Genomic DNA, 19,193 nt, shown 5'->3' on the forward strand with positions numbered 1-19,193 from the left:
ACCCACGGTTAATATCATCCTTAGTGGGAAAAACTGAAAGCTTTTCTTCTACAGTCAGGAATAAGACAGAGATGTCTACTCTCACCACTGTTATTTAAAATAGTACTGGAAGTCCTAGCAATCAGACAACAAAAAGAAATAAAAGGTATCCAAATAGGCAAGAAAGAGGTCAAACTTTCACTATTTATAGATAACATGATATTCTATATAGAAAACCCAAAAGATGCCACCAAAAATCTGCCAAAACTGATACATACATGAATTCAGTGAAATCACAGAATTCAAAATCAACATACAAAAATCTATTGCATTTCTATACACCAATAGTGAAACAGCAAAAAGAGAAATTAATGAACCAATAATAATTTCAATTTCACCCAAAACAATAAAATACCTAAGAATAAACCTAACCAGAGGTGAAAGACCTGTACTGAGTAAAACTATAGAACACTAATGAAAGAAATTAAATACAACACAAAGAAATGGAAAAATATTCCATGCTCATGGATTGGAAGAATAAATATTATTAAAATGTCTATACTACCCAAAGAAATCTACACATTTAATGGAATCCCTATCAAAAGAGCAACAGCATTTTTCACAGAAATGAACAATCCTCAAATTTGTGTGGAACCAAAAAAGACCCCCAAATAACCAAAGAAACCTTGAAAAAGAAAAGCAAAGCCGGAGACATCACAATTCCAGACTTCAAGTTATATTACAAAGTTGTAGTGACCAAAACAGTATGGTACGGACACAAAAGTACACACAGAGATCAATGGAACAGAACAGAAAACCCAGCAATGAACCCACAACTGTGTGGCCAATTAACCTCCTACAAAGCAGGAAAAAATATCCAATGGAAAAAGAGTCTCTTCAACAAATGATGTTGGGAAAACTGGACGGCAACATGCGAAGGAATGAAACTAGAACCCTTTCTTTCATCATATACAAAAATAAATTAAAAATGGATTAAAGACCTAAATGTGACACTTGAAACCATCAAAATCCTAGCACAGAACATAGGCAGTAACTCTTTGACATCAACCATAGCAACTTCTTACCATGTATGTCTCCTGAAGCAAGGAAAACAAAAGCAAAAATAAACTATTAAGAATTCATGAAAATAAAGTTTCTGCACAGTGAAGGACACAATCAACAAAACTAAAAGGCAACCTGCAGAATGGGCGAAAATATCTGCAGATGACATATCTGATAAAGGGTTAGTATCCAAAATATATAAAGAACTAACTTACCATACTTTACATGTCATTGGGTAAGAGCCAAGAGCTTCAAATGGTTTTCTTCCAACGGCTTTGTAAGTGACAATATTGCAGCTTATTTAATACCTGGGAGTTACTGGCATCTATTTCCTTGGGGTCTCACCATTGACTATAAGCTCCATTTTAACATTTACATTAGGTGTTGATGGAGATATTACTAAGTCTGTGGGTTTAACAGCAGTTAGAAATGTATTCTGAGGCTCAGAAAAGATGTTGGGAGTGGATATTGGGAGATTATATACATTTATCTCAGGGTATTGATAACGATTAATAGCTTCCACGAAATCTTTTTCTTTTCTTTACGCATGATTTTTTTCTCTTTCACTAAATCTCTTTAGTGATTTTTCAAGTATAAATCATATATTGCAAAGCTTCCAGAAAGATGACGACAGGCCGTATGTTTATAATCCTCTAAACCGCAGAAATTAACCCCCCTCCCACCCCAAAAGAGAAAATGTTAGTTTCATTGAAACTAAGAAAAATACCAACCTCATGCCACAAACCTAAAAAATATTATCCAGAAATAATATATAACAAACAGGAAAATGTATACCCAACCAAAAGTAGGCACTGGGAGCTAACATCCTGTGAACACTGTTCACCGAGTCAGACAGATATTAGGAGGGATTTCCGAGGGGATGTGTAAATTTTTCTTGGGTTGGAGGGGCAAAATCTGGAAGCATTGGTTGTTTGTGGGGTGGAAAGCCCTCCACTTGAGCCCACAGACTAAAGGTGAAGCCACAAAGCCAGAGAGGCCTGGAGGAGACTCTGAAGCCACACCATCACTGCTGGGGAATCTCTTGGCTAGCAGCAGCAACACTATTTTTTTCCCAGAAGCATCCGGGAAAGCAGTCAGAGAAAAATGTGAGACCTGTTCCAGAGAAAGCTTTGTTTGCAGAATTGCTGGCCACAGCATGATCTCCCATGTTTGTCTGTGTGGGAAAACACACAGTAAATTGAGACTGATTTCCACAGTGGGGCTTAAAACCGCCAATTTACTTGGTAGATAGTTTTGTGTACCTAGAGAACACAAGTAACAGCCAACACAGTAAACGAGGGACACTGAATTCTCTAAATCTTCATGAATGAGGATTAGCAGACAATAGAAAATGCCAGTTATGTGGGAAATGTAAGAACATAGGAGGATCAAGCAGAGGAAAGAGATGAAATGACCTCCTATGAAAACACTAATACAGAACATGTAATTAAACTTGGTCAAATTACAATTAGTGTTTCTAGTGGGATTCTAAAAATCTAATAAACAGCACCGGAGGATGGGAAAGGTAGAAGGACAATATGGGAGTTATAGGGAGGTAGCAACTGAAAGAAGCTGCACCCTGAGGGTTGTCTGGGAGATCAACAAAAAGGGGTTAAATGAGTGATGTGCATTAAGGAAGGCACTTTTGGGGATGAGCACTGGGTATCATATATAAGAGATGAATCACTGGGTTCTATTCCTGAAGCCAAGACTATACTGTATCACTGTGTGCTGACTTGAATTTAAATAAAATAAAAATAAAAAATAAAAGGATGAATCAACTCACAAAAAAAAAATCACAAAAGTAACAAATATAAGACAGACTGTTGGTTGCCATGGTTGAAGAGTGTTAAGATGGGAAGGAAGTGGTTCTGGCTGTAAAAACAAAACAAAACAAAACAAAAAACAAAACCAAAAACATGAGGGATCTTTGTTATGGAAATGTTTTGTAGCTTGCCTATATCAATGTCAATATCCTGGCTGTCATTACACTGTAGTTTTGTGAGATACAACCATTGGGGGAAATTGGGTAAAGGGTAACTGGGCTCTCTCTATCTTATTTCTTTCAACTGCATGTGATTCGCCAATGATCTCAAAATACAGAACTTAACTGAAAAAGTTACCAACAAAAAAGGAAAAAGAGGTCAGCATTATCAACATTAGATCTTAAAAGAGGTGCCCTTTGGAATTGAGGTTGCAGACCTTGGAGGAGGGGTCCTAGCTGGCCTGGCTGGTGGTGGCACCTCTGAGGAGGAGATGATGTGAGCCTGCTTTTGGCAGTGTTGGAAAAACTGGAAACCAGAACCACGGACTGCTACCAGAGTGAAAAGCTATTGCCTGAGTGAGGCTGAGAAAAAAACAGATGCAAAACATCCATCCCTAGGCTTTCTGTCTCCTCTCACACCCTTGTTGGCAGAGCTCAACTATGAGCACAAGCAAGCTGACAAAGGACACGTAATAACTGAGGCCTGGCCTCACATCACAAAGCAGAGGGCACAGGGTAGATTTGGAGCTGAGAGACCTGAGCTTTGTATCTAGCAGGTAGCCTTAAGTGCTAGAAGATATTGGAATAGCATTTATAGAAATTTTAGGAAAAAGGACTGAAAGCCAAAAATCCTACACCCAAGAAAACTGGTGTTCACTCGTGAGAGCAAGGAAAAAACTATTTTTGTGTGACATTCAAGGTATGAAAGTATACCACCCACACTTTCCCTTGCAAATGAAAATGGGAAACACTCAAGGAAAATAAAACATTCAGAAAGATAAAACGTGACATTAAAAAAAAAAGTACCTAATGAAACTGGTAAAGTTAATTTTTAGCTCTAAAGCAAATATTAAAAAAAAAAATCTGGGGCGCCTGGGTGGCGCAGTCGGTTAAGCGTCCGACTTCAGCCAGGTCACGATCTCGCGGTCCGTGAGTTCGAGCCCCGCGTCAGGCTCTGGGCTGATGGCTCAGAGCCTGGAGCCTGTTTCCGATTCTGTGTCTCCCTCTCTCTCTTCCCCTCCCCCGTTCATGCTCTGTCTCTCTCTGTCCCAAAAAAAAAAAAAAAAAAAATAATAAAAAAAAAAAATCTTACCAGACGTATAGTGCTAAAAACAAGCAAACAAAAAGCCACAACGGCAATCTGGAACTGAATGTTCCGATTCATTCACAATTTCTGGAAGGAAGGACAGGTGGTATGGTGGAAAAAAACAAAGATCTCCTGCACATGGAGGATACAGACATAAAACATGTTGAGACAAATTATGGAAAGAGCCTAAATGTCCATCAACTGATGAATGGATAAAGAAGTTGTGGTTTATAAACACAATGGAATACTACTTGGCAATGAGAAAGAATGAAATATGGCCTTTTGTAGCAACATGGATGGAACTGGAGAGTGTTATGCTAAGTGAAATAAGCCATACAGAGAAAGACAGATACCATGTTTTCACTCTTATGTGGATCCTGAGAAACTTAACAGAAGACCATGGGGGAGGGGAAGGGGGAAAAAAAAGTTACAGAGAGGGAAGGAGGCAAACCATAAGAGACTCTTAAAAACTGAGAATAAACTGAGGGTTGATGGAGGGTGGGAGGGAGGGTAAAGTGGGTGATGGGTATTGCGGAAGGCACCTGTTGGGATGAGCACTGGGTGTTGTATGAAAATCAATCTGACAATAAATTTCATATAAATAAAAAACATGTGGAGATACACAGAGGAAATATAGAATGGGAAGTTTGTTCTGAACTTGGTTTAACCCAGTGTGTCCGTGATATCTATTAAAAAAGGAATTATACAAAATATGTAATAAACAAAAATGTCAGCCAATGGTCAATGTTTAGTATACCCTGAATGGTTTATATTTATTATCATATACGTCCCCCTACAATACTTTAAAGGAGGTTATTCATATTGTATGACTGAAATCTAATTTAGAAAAATTAATTTGCCCAGGATTACACAATAGGAAGTGGAGGAGCCCGTGTCTGAGTCCAGGTCTCTCAAAATTTAGTCACGAGGTATCTCTGGCCTCTCTAGTAAGATAAGAAACCAAGGCTGGGACAGAGCTCTTACCTGCCTAACACCCATTTTCCTTTTCTTTGCTAACTTATCTACCATTTGTTTTTTTTAATCCACTGATATTTAGATATTCTATTATGTAGCAAATTCAATCTCTAAGTATTATGAAGACCAATAAAACAAATTACCATAAAGGAGAATAATTAAATTCCTCTGATAAATCAACAAATAAATGGATTCTTAAATCAATAAGAGAACAAAAATCCAGCTCCATGTTATTTACAGAGACACAGTTAACAGGAAATTAGAGAAAAAGACTGACAGATAGCTGGGCAAAGACATCCCAATCAAGTATGAATAAAATGGAGGCAAAGTATTCAAAAATATTCAAGCCAAAAACAAAACAAAACAAAACCCAAAACACTAAATGTGAGAACCATGAATATTTCATATAGATAAAAGGCACAATCAAGCAAAGACTTAAAAGATAATTTCATGCACGAATTGATATTATATAAAATATATAATTTAAAATGGGTTAGAAATGCAAGATGAATATATTCAATAGAACTACAAGATATTCAATAAAACTACAAAATCATAAATAAAAATGTTTGGCATGTCCCTTTCAGTCAGCAAATAATTAAGGGGTATGGAAAACACATATAACACAATTAATAGTGCTTCTATGTCAAACATAATACATATTCTTTCAAAAGTCCATTAAGTAGTAATAAAAATTGAACATGCACTAGGCGACAGTGCATTTCCCCATAAATTTCATAAGCCAGAAATCATAAAGGCAGTAGTATTCTTGGACCATAAATTTTACCAAAGTGGAAAAGATAGCCACTCTATCCCAAGGAAATAAAAGCTTATACATACAGCATTCCTCTAAATGGATGATGACTCAAACAAGAAATCAAAATTAAAATTTCAAACAACTTACGACAAATTAGGCATTCATAAAAATCATAATACTACTTGCTAAAATCTATGAGACATGGCTAAGAAAGAACTCATAGGAAAATTTTTTGTAAAGCAAATACCACCCAAGAAACCGGAGAGACTGGGCCGGCCCAGAGCGCGTGCGTGCCGCGTGGCAGGCTGCGCAAGCGCGGTGGGATCCCGGGCCCGGCATGCGCAGTGCCGTCCTGCAGCTTCCAGGCTGGGCCCCGGGAGGTGCGCGCAGACGTAGTGGTTTCAAATACCGGGCTTCCCTGATGGACGGGGAATATTATCGCAAACCTTAGGCAAAGCTGACTGAGGAGGAGGTATGAGACCAGCGCAGGAAGACTCAGCTCATCAAAGTGGCCCAACACCGAAAATAAACTCTGTGCTGGGAGATCCAGTGACCAGTAAACTGACGAACACGAGGAAACAAGTCCTGTGGCCAGACCCCTAACGATGGAGCTGTGCAAAGAGAGAAGATTGAGCTGTGCCGTGCTGCTTCTGCAGAGGGACAGCTGACCATTGAACATAACTCCTAGGCCGCCTTCCACCAGATCCTGGAAATCCCCAAGGCTGTGGGGGCGGTCCCCATCCTCAAGGGTGGCCTTTTCTACCTGGTCCCTGCGCGGGCAGCTGACCCAAGTGCGGCCCGTCTTCCTGTTCTGGCGTGCTGGGAGAAGCCGCTTCAGCGGAGGGAGGGGGCCCGAGAAGCTGTCGCGCCAGCTGCTGGCGGCTCTCCACAACCAAGGCAGGTGATTAGAAGGAAGCATGAGCAACCTGGGATGGTGGAGGCCAGCGGCACACCCTGGCCCGAAACCGCTGCTGGTAGAGGGCGGGTAGAGGCCCCAGGAGGAGCCCAGGGCCCTCTGCCACGTGGAGAGGATGTGCCTTTTAAGGGCAAGCTTCACAAGGCGCAGCAGCGTGTTGATTGCTCCTTAAGCCTTCTTTTGGGGCTTGAACTTGCTCTCCCTGACTCAAGTCTCGCAAAGGAGAAACATGTCGTTGAGGGGATTTCTCCCAATAAACTCAGAGTCCATCCAGTCAACTCTTCCCTGAGCTTCAGGTGGACTTTTGGATGATAGGAAAAGACGCAGATTTGGGAGCAGAAAAGGTTTATTAAAAAATTCTCACCCTGAACAGGTAGGGTACCCTGTTAGGTAGTATCCTCATTTATTAAAACTGACTGGGGGGGGGGGGTGGGAAATGAAATTAAACAAATGGGGAAAATGGGATATTGAAATTAAGAAGGATAAGGGCGCCTGGGTGGCGTGGCGCAGTCGGTTAAGCGTCTGACTTCAGCCAGGTCACGATCTCGCGGTCCGGGAGTTCGAGCCCCGCGTCAGGCTCTGGGCGGATGGCTCATAGCCTGGAGCCTGTTTCCGATTCTGTGTCTCCCTCTCTCTCTGCCCCTCCCCCGTTCATGCTCTGTCTCTCTCTGTCCCAAAAATAAATAAACGTTGAAAAAAAATTAAAAAAAAAAAAGAAATTAAGAAGGATAAAAAAGATATTAATTATATATGCAAATGTGTATGAACTATAAAAGTCACCAGCAAGGCTAAATAAAACCAAAGGAGAGGAACATGGCCCATCATGGGAGAGGAATGGTGTGGATTAGGGATAGAGAGAAAAGAAAAGTGTTCTTTCTAACCAGAAGTGGACTTTGGTCCTTACAGCAATCAAGGACACCTTCAAACTTTCATTCCTTCTACTGGCTCCTTTTCCTTGGAAAATGACCTCTGGCTTCAAAAAAAACAAAACTTTTCATTTGAAACTAAAGAGACTGTATTATTTATCATACCAAGTATGTAAACTTTTAAGAATGAAAGCGATCCTATAAACAGGTACACCAGGACAACTGGCAAAAACCTGGGTTTAGGATTATCATGCTTTATGATGTATATTATCATATTGATTCAGTAATTACTGCTTAACACCTTTATAATGTATATCATATTGATTCAGTATTTACTGCTTAGCATAACATGATCATGCTTTATAATGTATATTATCATGTTGATTCGGTAATTACTGCTTAACACCTAGAACAGGTTTGTAATCTCAAGATAGGTGCAAGAAACTAAAAGGACATCTAAATTTTCTGACACCTTTCTCTAAATGTGTTTTTTACTGTCTTCCACATTGAATTATCATATTGTTTAGACACACCTGATGAAAGCAATGTAACTATACTACAAATTATGGTAAATACTGCATGGAAAGTTTATCCAAATGAGGTAGATTTTTTTCAATTAATTAAAGATATTACTTGTTGCTAAAATGAGAAAGGGTTCAACCTCAATTTTAATCATTTTTTTGTTTATAGAGACAAGTGCTGAGTATTGTTTATAAAAATATTAATAATAGTTCCACCTATATATGTATTATATGCTAGGCATATGTGTATATTATTAACTAGTGAGTCTTGTAATTATTATATGTTAGTCCATTCTCATATATTAACACAATTATTCATTGAAATTACCCATAGATAGTATTTCTCATTCCATTTTATAATTTTTACCTTTTATTTCTCTATGCATCAGATTCTTCATTTATCAAAAAGAGGTAATGGTAATACCTCTGTTTTGCAAAATGGATTTTAAAAGAGTGATGGAGAGGAGAACTGGTGTGAGAAGTCCTAAGGTAAATCCATTTTAGGAACTAGCACCCAAAGAAGAGAATTGGGAGAATTGATCTAGAACAAAGCTGGCCCTTTCGAAGTCTTTTGGAAACTCCTATCCCACTTGCTCAGGCTGTATTCCAATTTAAAGACACAAGAGATCAACACACTAACCTGAATTCACATCTCATTTTGCCTTCGCTGGCTGCTATTCATTTTACTAGTCTTCACAAAGGACTGCCACAAGAATAACAGCTTCTTTTATTTCAAAATTTAAATTTTAGAGATACAACTTATGGAGGAGAAAAGTTGTTTTAAGTCACTGAAACACCCAAAGAAAATATATCTGACAATGTTACTGAGAATCTTCAAGTTTGAAGGAAGAAGCTCGTAGCAGTTGACAGAGATAGGGGTAAGGAAGAAATTAAGTTTTCACTTCTGCACCCTTTGGTGTTTTTTGAATAATGTGCCATGTGCATAAAAAGGCAAACAATGTAACCATGCACAAATAATCAGTGTGAATATTGTGTGGTACTTCCTGTCAGTCTTTTCTCTATTCATATGATAAAGATCTCTAAACTATAGTCTCATACAAAATAGGTGCCTGATGCTTGACGGTATATTAAATATAAAATATGAAATAATGAAATGCAAAATAAAACATAAAGATACAACTCATCTCAAGGTGGTGGGAAAGATTTTTAAACTTTATTTTTGTAACATAAACGATGGATACAATGTTTGAAGAAACAGATCTAGTATTTTTATGTTTCTTTTCCCCTAGAACTATTACTGCATTATGAAAATGAGCAAACCCAGGGAAATAAGTTTTTAGTCAGTTTTTCCAGCATCATTTTTTAAATATTTTTTTCTCATTTCCAAACAAACGGTGATGCTTTCTTTGCTCATTTATATACTTTGCTCATCTGTATACTAAGATTGACAACTATTGATCTAGTTAAGGGCTTATTTACACATTTACAGAAGGGATTACATGTTCACAGAAAAGATTACACATTTTTGGGAAGGAGTTAAGACAATACAAAGAAACATAAAGTGCTAGATTGCCTGAAAAAATAGAAGCAAGGGAAAACAGGATAACAGAATGTGCACATAAATGGTGCCTAGAATGATGTCAAAAATAGACACACTTATAAAAGATACGCCACATTTTTAGTTCTAAACTGTTCTAGCCATCTAAGCAACAAAGAAGCAATTACACAATTAGCCACAACCCCTCTGCCCACTTCCACTCAAAAAGGAACAGCTTGTTTAGGGATAGGACTATATTTAAAACTTAACAGAGGGATGCCTGGGTGGCTCATTGGGCTGGGCGTCTGACTCGGCTCAGGTCATGATTTCACAGTCTGTGAGTTCGAGCCCTGCGTCAGGCTCTGTGCTGACAGCTCAGAACCCGGAGCCTGCTTCGGATTTTGTGTCTCCCTCTCTCTCTGCCCCTCTCAGCTCACGCTTTGTCTCTCTCTCAAAAATGAATAAACATTAAAAAATTAAAAAAAAAAAACAATGCAGAAGAAAAGATAGTTGTAAAAACATAAAAACTTTGTGATGACTAAAACAACAAGCCCGTTGATGCTACAGTGCTGATCAATACTTTGCCATGTTTTAATCTACAGAGAGGGACTTCTAGAAGGTGTCCTGTTTTGAAGATACTATATTTTCTCCTTTTGACTATTGGAATTTTTCTCCTCATTTTTCTTCTTTTTCTTTTCCTCTTTTTTTTTTTTTTTTTTTTTTCACCTTCTGCTCTTTTTCCTCCTCCTTCCTCTTGTTCTTCCACTGGGTGGTTGGCCAAGTATCCTCCCTCTAAATATCAAGGACATTAATCTGTAGATTTTTTTTTCTACTTGTTATCTTTAGGGGTTTTGATACAGACACTGTGCCTTCATTGAAAAAGAAAATTGAATGTTTTCTTTCTTTCTTTTCTGTGTCCTGGAACTGCTTAATTTGCATTAGGGATATCCATCCTTGAAGATCTGGTTGACTAGACCTTAAAATCATCTAGGTCTCCCATAGATGGAGGGAAGAAGGGTGGTGGTGGTGGTGATGGTGATGCAGGTCTTTGACAGCATCTGTGTTTCTTCCAGATATTTGATGTTTACGTTTCTTTCTTTTGTGATAAGTTTTGATAATTTATATTGTCCTAAGGAATCATCCAGTTTTCAAATTTAATTGCCTACATAGCGTTCAGTTTCCTTCTTATCAATGTACTTATTTCTCACTTAATGTCTTATTTCTTATATATTTGTGCTTCCCCCCCCCCCCCTTTTTTCCTTGGTGAGGCTAGCTATTGATTTCTCGTTTTTATTGTTTGCTTCAAATAATCAGCTGTTTTATAACTCGTTAATTTCTGACTCTTTTTAGATTTATTCTGTGTAGATTTAATATGTTTTCTTTCTCTAACTTGTTGAGATTGATGATTCATTGATTTTAATTATTTTTATTTATCAAGTTTTTATTGTTAGGCATTTAACTCAGAACTACTCCCATCTTATACTCTAGGTGCAAGGGGTATGTGGTGTTTTCATTATTTTTATGATCTAAATATACCACAAGTGTTATTTTGATTTTTCAGAGTTAAGCGTCTTTTGAGAGAAGGAAATGTAACAATTGTTAGCTGTAAGATCTTCATTTTTCTTTCTTTTTTTCTGGGTTATTATTTTCTTATTTATTTATTGTGCTGTATTCAGTTAATGTTGGCTGTCTGTACTTTGTAAGTTTCAAAATTCTGGCTTTTTTTTTGTGGCCTGATAATATGCTGAATATTTATAAATAGTTCATAGACACTTGTAAGTTTAATTTCTGTTTTCAGCATATGGAGTTTCATCATTTCAATCAGCTTTCTGTTATTAATTAAGTTACTTTGGTCTTCTTTATGCTTATTATTGTTAAAAACAAACAGGTGCAAAATGGAGTCACTTATGTTAAGACCCGTAAAGACTTAATACCTAACCCAATAGCAGTTTTAGCCATTCCAGGGATGGAATATTAAACCAGTCTGGAATTTCCTGACCAGCACTAGTGAGGTAATCTGCATGGTAAGACCCCCTGCTCTAACCCCTAAGGGAAGGTGGTCTTGCCTGAAACAATTTTTCTTTTCTTTTACTAATAACTTCCTTGTCCCACTCTCCTTCCTATGAAGACCTTCCATTTTGTGCAACTCCTCGGAGCATCCCTCTGCTTGTTACATGGGATGCTGCTCAATTCATGAATTGGTTAATAAAATCAACTACATCTTCAAGTTTACTTGGTTGAATTTTGTTTCTTAACATTATTTCTTTTCTATTTATGAAGTCCTGATATGAGGAAGGTGAACTAAAAGCTCCTACTACCAATGTGTTTTTAATATTTCTTTTTTATTTCTTGTAATTTTTATTTATTTATTATCTTAAAGTCATATTTTTGGTGTGGTGATATTCATGATGTTCTGTCTCAGTTGAGGGTTGTTAATTTATCATTATGAAGGTTGTGTGTTGAATTGTGTCCCCCCCCTCCACCCCCCACAAAGGATATGTTGAAGTCCTAACCCTCAGACCCACCTAAAGTGACCTTGTTTGGAAATGGGGTCTTTGCAGATGTATTCAAGATAAGATAAGGTTATGAGGATGGAGTCTCAATCAATGTGACTGGTGTCCTTAGAAAAGGGAAATTTAGACACAGCCATGAATAGAGGAAACATTATGTGAATGCCATGTGAAAACAAGGTCAGGGGTGTGGGTACATGTATGAGCCAAGGAACACCAAGGATTGCTAACCAACCAGCAGAGTGAGGAGTGAGGCATAGAGCCACTTCTCTCTTACAACCTCAGATGCAGACAACCCTTGACCTGAGACTTCTCACCACCAGAATTTCGAGACAAAAATTTCTGATGTTTAAGCCACTGAGCGTGTGGTACTTTCTCTTAGTGATCATAGGAGACTAAGACAGGTTACTTGGCTTCATTTATTGTTTTCTTGCTTTGAATTCAAACTTATATTAAAATGTACTCCCGATTTCTATTGTCACTTGCCTGGTATACCTTTGATAATTCTTTTATTTTTAAACTTTAGTGCCTCTTGAATTTTTAAAACATAATTAGACCATGTCAACCACATGCTCAAAAAACCCTCAATGACTTCCCTTTGCATTAGAGTAAAATCATTCCATTTGAATAGCCTAGTTCCTTACTATGAAGTACAAAGCATTGCTTGGTTCTCCTGTCTCCTCTCTGACCTCATTCTCCTCTGCCCTCCATGACCTCTAGCATGCATGTCCCACTGTGGTATTTGCAGTAAGCTGAACTTTTTATTTCCATAAACCGTTCTCTCTGTCGATAACCTTGTTTCTTCCACCCTTTAATTGCTTTGTATTTTGATTCTTCATGTCTCAGAGAATTTCTCAAAACCTTTTCAGAGATTTCTTCTCTGATCACTGTATCTGATACGATCTAATAACTCCATTTCCACCAAGACTCTCAAACACATCAGTCACAATCCCAATACCATTGATCACCATATTAATTTTATCTTATTTGTTTATGCACATATTTGTCATCTCTATTCCCCACTAGAATTTAAGTCCCGGGAGTGCAAAACTCTTGTCTGCGTTTTCACCATATCTAGAATGTCAGCCTTGTGTGTAGTTGGCAAACAATATCTATTGAAAGAAGTAAGTAAGAGAATTACAAAGAAAGGAAGAATGGAAGGATGGAAAGGAAATCTACAGGCTCTTTTGTTCTCTTCTCAGCCTTTCATAGAATACTTGTTTGGCACCCCTACTGAGGGTCTCGATTATGCCTTTCGATAATGAATGCCTAGAGTGTTTATTCTAATCTAACCTTTCTCTAACCTTTACTCCTGTTGTTCCAACTACTTAATCATCAGCTATAACAAATTGAAAAAAAAATTTTTCCATTATTTTAAGAAGTAATTTTTATTGGTATGTAATCAATGATCGATCATTCCTTACTCACCCATTCCCCATATGCAATGTGTATATAGTGGATGGTATAGGTTCTCTTCTCCCTCACCCCAGAGACCTTTAATATGTTATTCCCAATATTATCCTCGTATGTCACACATGATCTGAGCATTTGAAGAGATCCTAGCTAAGAAATCACTGATATAATCAGAAAGAATCCTTCTCTAACAGGTCATACTGATAGGCCTTTCAGAAAAGGGAGCAAAACTAGAAGAAAGAAAAAGGAATGTTCAGATGATTCCACATTCCCTGTAGATTTTATCAGAAGAAATTATGTACTTCCTAATAAATTTTAAAAATAATTCTATCTGAATTAACATTAACCAGAAAAGAGCACTGTTTTCACCAATTACAAAAAAAAAAAAAAACAAACAGAGGATAATCTCTAGCTCACATCTACTCCACCATACCACCATCTGATGGCAGCATACCCTCACACTATAGGTTCTATTTTCTAATATTTCAGATCAATTCATTCATTTATAGGGCGTCTTCTGTTTCCAGACAATGGAATATAAGCATTTCCATGGCATAGTCTGTTCTCTCAAGGAGCTCACAGTACACTAGAAGAGACAGGCATATGCACAGGTAATTTTAATAGCAGTGTGCAATGAATATATACAAGCTTAGAGATGGACTCTTAGCCTATTATGGAGATAAAGTAAGATTTCCCCTATGAGATTATGTCTGAATTAAGTTTTAACATGTATGAATTACCTAGATTAAGACAGGTAGTAAAACACTAAATACCATCATAATGAGGCAAAAAGACTAGTTTGTATAAGGAAGAAAAAAAGCTATTAGAATCAAAGGAGGGGTTACACATTTCAGGCCAGATGACCCACCAAACATCATATTTATGCCAGACATCCGTCTACATTCGAGGCAACAAACTGAACGCAACCTTTGTGCTAATAAAGCTTCTCTTCTAGCATATCCCCTGATAATCAATAGGAAATACAATGCCAAGTAATTATATTCAGATTAAAAGACTAATGGAAGAGAAGGTAGACAAAGGGAGATGGCTGTGGGGAGGCAGTGATATTTTAGATAAAGCCACCAGGTAACACCAGATGCTTACCTGGGCGATAGAATTATATATACTGACAATTACATTCATGGCTAAAGTACATTAGCAAGCTAACCATGAAAATGTACTTACCAACACTTGCCCCACAAAGGTCTGTGCTGAAAGCAACATTTCTATATGATTCCGAAATATTCCACGGAAGTGGAGACTTTTAAAATGTTTATTACCGGTGCTTTTTGTCAAGAGTAGTTCCTACACACAAGAGGAAAGAATTGAGAGTGAGCTGAATCTCAGAGAAAGTAATCTGTTTTATGTATGTTGGAGCCTCCTGCTGTGGTATAAGCTGGAAATCGTTCCACCTTGTCCAACCCAGAGAACGCTGAAGTTGCTTGTTCAGCATTTCCTGAAATGAATTTTACTGGGTTTGCATTTGATTCATCTTTTGCACCGCTTTTTAATGATGAATTCTGAAGTCCTCACCATGCCTTCCTCACATACACTCAGTCCTAGACCCTTCAAGCTGACATTATCGTAGTGGTCAGGATTGAGAGTAGCACGCTTCTTCATGCTGTGGGGACGTGTCTTACCCTTTTCTATCAAGATACGTGGACAAAGACAAAAAGATCATAAATTGATTTTTAGTGATTACTTAAGTACCTAATTTTTGTTTTGAGAAAGAAGGAAAGTTTCAACAATTTTATGTTGCTTTTAGTTCCTTATCTGGTATCACATCCTGCTGATATAATCCTTCCTCATGTTTATAAAATGCCTTAATTATTATATTTAAAATTGATAGTAACCCTATGAGGTAGACAAAGTAAGTGTGATTAAATCCACTATCTATTGATAAGGAAACATAAGCAGGGGATGAGGAGAGGCTGGAGTCTGAACTGGTCCCCATTATCTGTTGATAAGCTACCACCAGAAAGATAGAAGTGAGCTAGGATTGATCACACCATGCTGACCCTCTGACTTTTGGTAAAACTCATTGTATATGGAGCCAGGATTTTGAAATGGCTTAATTTTTCTACTCATAATTTCTGAGTGGTAGGAAAAGAAGTCTCATTAAATAACTATTTGATAGAATCCATATCTTGATCAATGATTTGCCCTCTAATACGTATGACTCATGTGCATTCCTGAGATGTTGTCTGAGAATTGATTTTTTTTTCAAAAAAATATTCAATATAACATTAATATGGAACACTCCTTTGAATTTCGTTATGAAATTAGAGCCTTCTGTGGGAAAACAAATTGACCCTAAGATATAATAAAATCATATTTATGAATGTAGTAAGCCTTTTAAAAATGCACATTTAAGGAGAAAACTATGACTCCAAATAACTTTTAAGATAACTTTGACAGTTGTGACATTTTTTGCATTAGGCCATTTTCCCAAAGGCTTAGAGAAAACCTCTCAATTAAATATAACAAGTTGCTGAGAAGTCACTCAACTTGTATCAAATTCTCTCCTCAGGATTCAAAACCATAAAAGTATAGTATTTTGGCTGCTTTGGACCCTACTTCTTTACATTTTGTTGTATTTGCTTCCTATTAGAAATTAAAAGACACCTCTGGACTGAAGGGTAGACATGAATTACATCCAAAAGAAGTGAAATATACAGCAAATATTTAGGACAAATGGGTTCTCATATTTTGTAACCACACAAAAATAAATATAATAGGGGAAGAAGATATATTTCCTGGAGCAGAAGCCTAAGGAGATTTAACGAATCTACCAATTCATTTGTGCATTGGGAGAAAAGAAAAATGGTGGAAGGCAGATTCACCACACTCATTACTCATTTGTGTACTCTATCAGTCTTGTTAAGAAGTAAGTACACCTGAGAATTCTTTCCATACTTTTTATGCCACTGCTTAAAGTCTTTACAAATAATTAATAGTAGAAGGAACTTGTTTAACAACAAAATGTCTGGACTTCAGTATTGGTACATCTTAAATGAAGAAACCTGAATTCCATTTTATGATATTGCCAACGACCTTAGAAAGTTACCAAGTTATTACAAATTATGTTATTTTATGTCAACGTTTACAATGAAGAGAAATTTTTTTAATGTTTATTTATTTTTGAGAGAGAGAGGGAGACACAGAATCTGAAGCAGACTCCAGGCTGTGAGCTGTGAGCACTGAGCCCAATGCAGGGCTCTAACCCACAAACTGTGAGATCATGACCTGAGCTGAAGTTGGATGCTCAGTCGGACGACCGAGCCACCGAGGTGCCTCTGCCGTTTAGAGAAATGTTCTAAGCAACTCTTCAGTATCAATTACAATGCACAAGTGAAATGTGTTCTATTATGGAAATTACAATATCAGAAAAACAAAGTTTGGGGAAAAAATTGGAAACAAATCACACAGGGCCTAATAAAGCCCTTTGCCTTTGACCGCTGGTAATAGAACAGCCATTATCTAGCATTGGAGAGTTTTATTTCAAGCTCTTAAGCAAAGTCTTATCTGGGTACGATACCATTACTCTCATTATGATCATTTGCCAGCTGTTGCTCAACACCACCCACCCTTGCAAAGCTTGTTTGCTTGTGAAAAGTGTCTGCATTTGTGACTGTATGGCATGTGCATGTATGCATGGGTTTCTGTATGAACTCAGTGTATTGGGTTAACATGGTTTATGAAAGGCAGTTTACCTGTGTCAGTGCATCTGTATCCTACAATGCACGATTTGTGTAAGTAAGCTTGACTTGATGTTCGTTTTTGCCTCCCTCATACATAGTACCAAGCACAACCATCATTTTGAAATTCAAAATAGTGACATAGACATACTGTTTGTGGACGTTTTTTCAGAATAGCGACCTCTGTTTCCAGAGCTACCATTCATCATCAGCCATTCAAAGCATTTGCTTCTCTGAGTGGTGGGAGGAGAGGCGTAGCTCTGTACCTGCAGGTTTTGGAATGGTGACCTGCTGTCCTGTTTTCCACCCCAGTGGAGGATCAGCACCAAATTAGAGCTGGCCCTGCTAGCTCATGAAAGCTGAGTGAAGCTTAAATTGTTTTCTAAACACAATCACTTGCCAGACCTGTCTAGATCTTCTTACAGTGCGATCCCAAATAAGGAAACTGACCAAGATAATTCCTGTTCCCTTGATGTTTTGCCATTTTTTAATGGTCCTCCAGATTAGCCTGAATATGAATAAGATGAGGAGTCCAACGAAGAAGGTCATAAAGGAGGAGAGAATAAATGCTGCTTGGATCTCAATGGAGCAGGCCATTTTCTCAGGTCTTCCCCACTACCACTCTGCAGCTTGGTTTGAAAAATCAGCAGACGGAACTGTTGGGCTTCTGTGATGTCACGATCACATGGTAATGATTCCAGAAGTTAGAGTTTAGTGTATTACTGAGTCCTAATGCCAGGGGTAATAACAATGAGTAATCCCAGGAGTAAGGGTCAGCTAACCACCACAGTGCTGACTCAGAGGATGCAAATGAATGAACAGAAGGAGAAGACCAGGGTCCACAACATGGGTCTTCAGAAGACCAGAATTCTAGGTCTGATTCTGTTACGGACTTTCTCTCTGACCTAGAGGAAATTACAGCCTTCATGGCTATGGTCAATGGGCTATATATTTGGTTTGTTGCAGACACCTTCAGAATAACTTAGAGTGAAAGTGGCATCCAGCAATCTGTGTGTCAGTGAATTGATTCTTCACTGGAGCAGATGCCACATTCTCAGTGATCTTGGACAGACAGATGAGAGAATACTTCAAGACTTGTGTTTAGCTCGTCAATAAGAAAGGCACAATAGTGCAGGTATTGTGGAAGGTGATTTTACCAGTACAAGCATTGGTCAGTTGTTAAATATTTGAGCCCAGGAATGTTCCCCTTATCTCTTCTTTAGGGAACCCTCCCCTTTCTTGCTTTTATCCCTGCCCTGTCAGCAAACACTTTGGTCCAGCAGAGGTAAAGTTCAGAATGAGAACTATTTCCTTTATTTTTTATGATGTTTTCAAAGGTGTAGGAAATGTCATGCCTTTCATTGCACACAAGTGACAGGCAAAATGTCAGCCTGATGGGGGGCCTAGTCCCCCCCACCTCCAGTTATTGTGAAGTTGGCATGACACAAGGTGATGAGACCCAGGAGAAAGTTACTGTCCTTTGGAGCTCGCCACGCTTCTGCTCTGTGTGGAAGACTATTTCCAGAAGAGATTTATAACATTTCCTAGAACTGCTGCCACAGTTCTAGTTCCTTATTCTAGGCTGAGCTATAATTTTCACAACATCTAGTCATGAAGCTAGCATTAGGGCAATATCAGGAAGGACTCTGGTCTAAGAGTTGGGAGCCCTGAATTCAGTTGCTGTGTGATGCCTAACAAGTCACTTTACTTTTCACAGTCTTATGTTGAAAGTAACATAATAACATACTTGATGGAGTTACTATGGGGATTCAACAAGGTCCTATTATTGTATTTTGAAAGGCATAAAACACAAAACAAGCAAGGATAGCCATTAACTATTTCAGTTCCTTTTCTGAATGGCACTAATTATAAAGAAAAGAGGAAGGAAGGAAGGGAAGAAGGAGAGGAAGGAAGGAAGGAAAAAGTA

At 38.0% G+C, this 19,193-nt stretch overlaps 1 protein-coding gene across 2 annotated transcripts in view; it reads right to left on the reverse strand.

The window, feature by feature from the left end:
• KCNU1 (potassium calcium-activated channel subfamily U member 1) overlaps window positions 1-17,918 on the reverse strand; it is a 152,212-nt gene extending 134,294 nt beyond the window's left edge. For both annotated transcript variants that reach the window (XM_045460866.1, XM_045460859.1), the window contains exons 1-2: window positions 17,717-17,918; window positions 14,754-14,873 (exon numbers count right to left, since the gene is read on the reverse strand). In XM_045460866.1, coding sequence (XP_045316822.1) covers window positions 14,754-14,873; window positions 17,717-17,863 — 267 coding nt within the window. In that variant the 5' untranslated portion in view covers window positions 17,864-17,918. The remainder of the gene's footprint in view (window positions 1-14,753; window positions 14,874-17,716) is intronic.
• Between the last annotated feature and the right edge of the window lie 1,275 nt (window positions 17,919-19,193).

Source organism: Leopardus geoffroyi, chromosome B1, assembly GCF_018350155.1.
Source record: "Leopardus geoffroyi isolate Oge1 chromosome B1, O.geoffroyi_Oge1_pat1.0, whole genome shotgun sequence".
In the NCBI taxonomy this organism is placed as follows: domain Eukaryota; kingdom Metazoa; phylum Chordata; class Mammalia; order Carnivora; family Felidae; genus Leopardus; species Leopardus geoffroyi.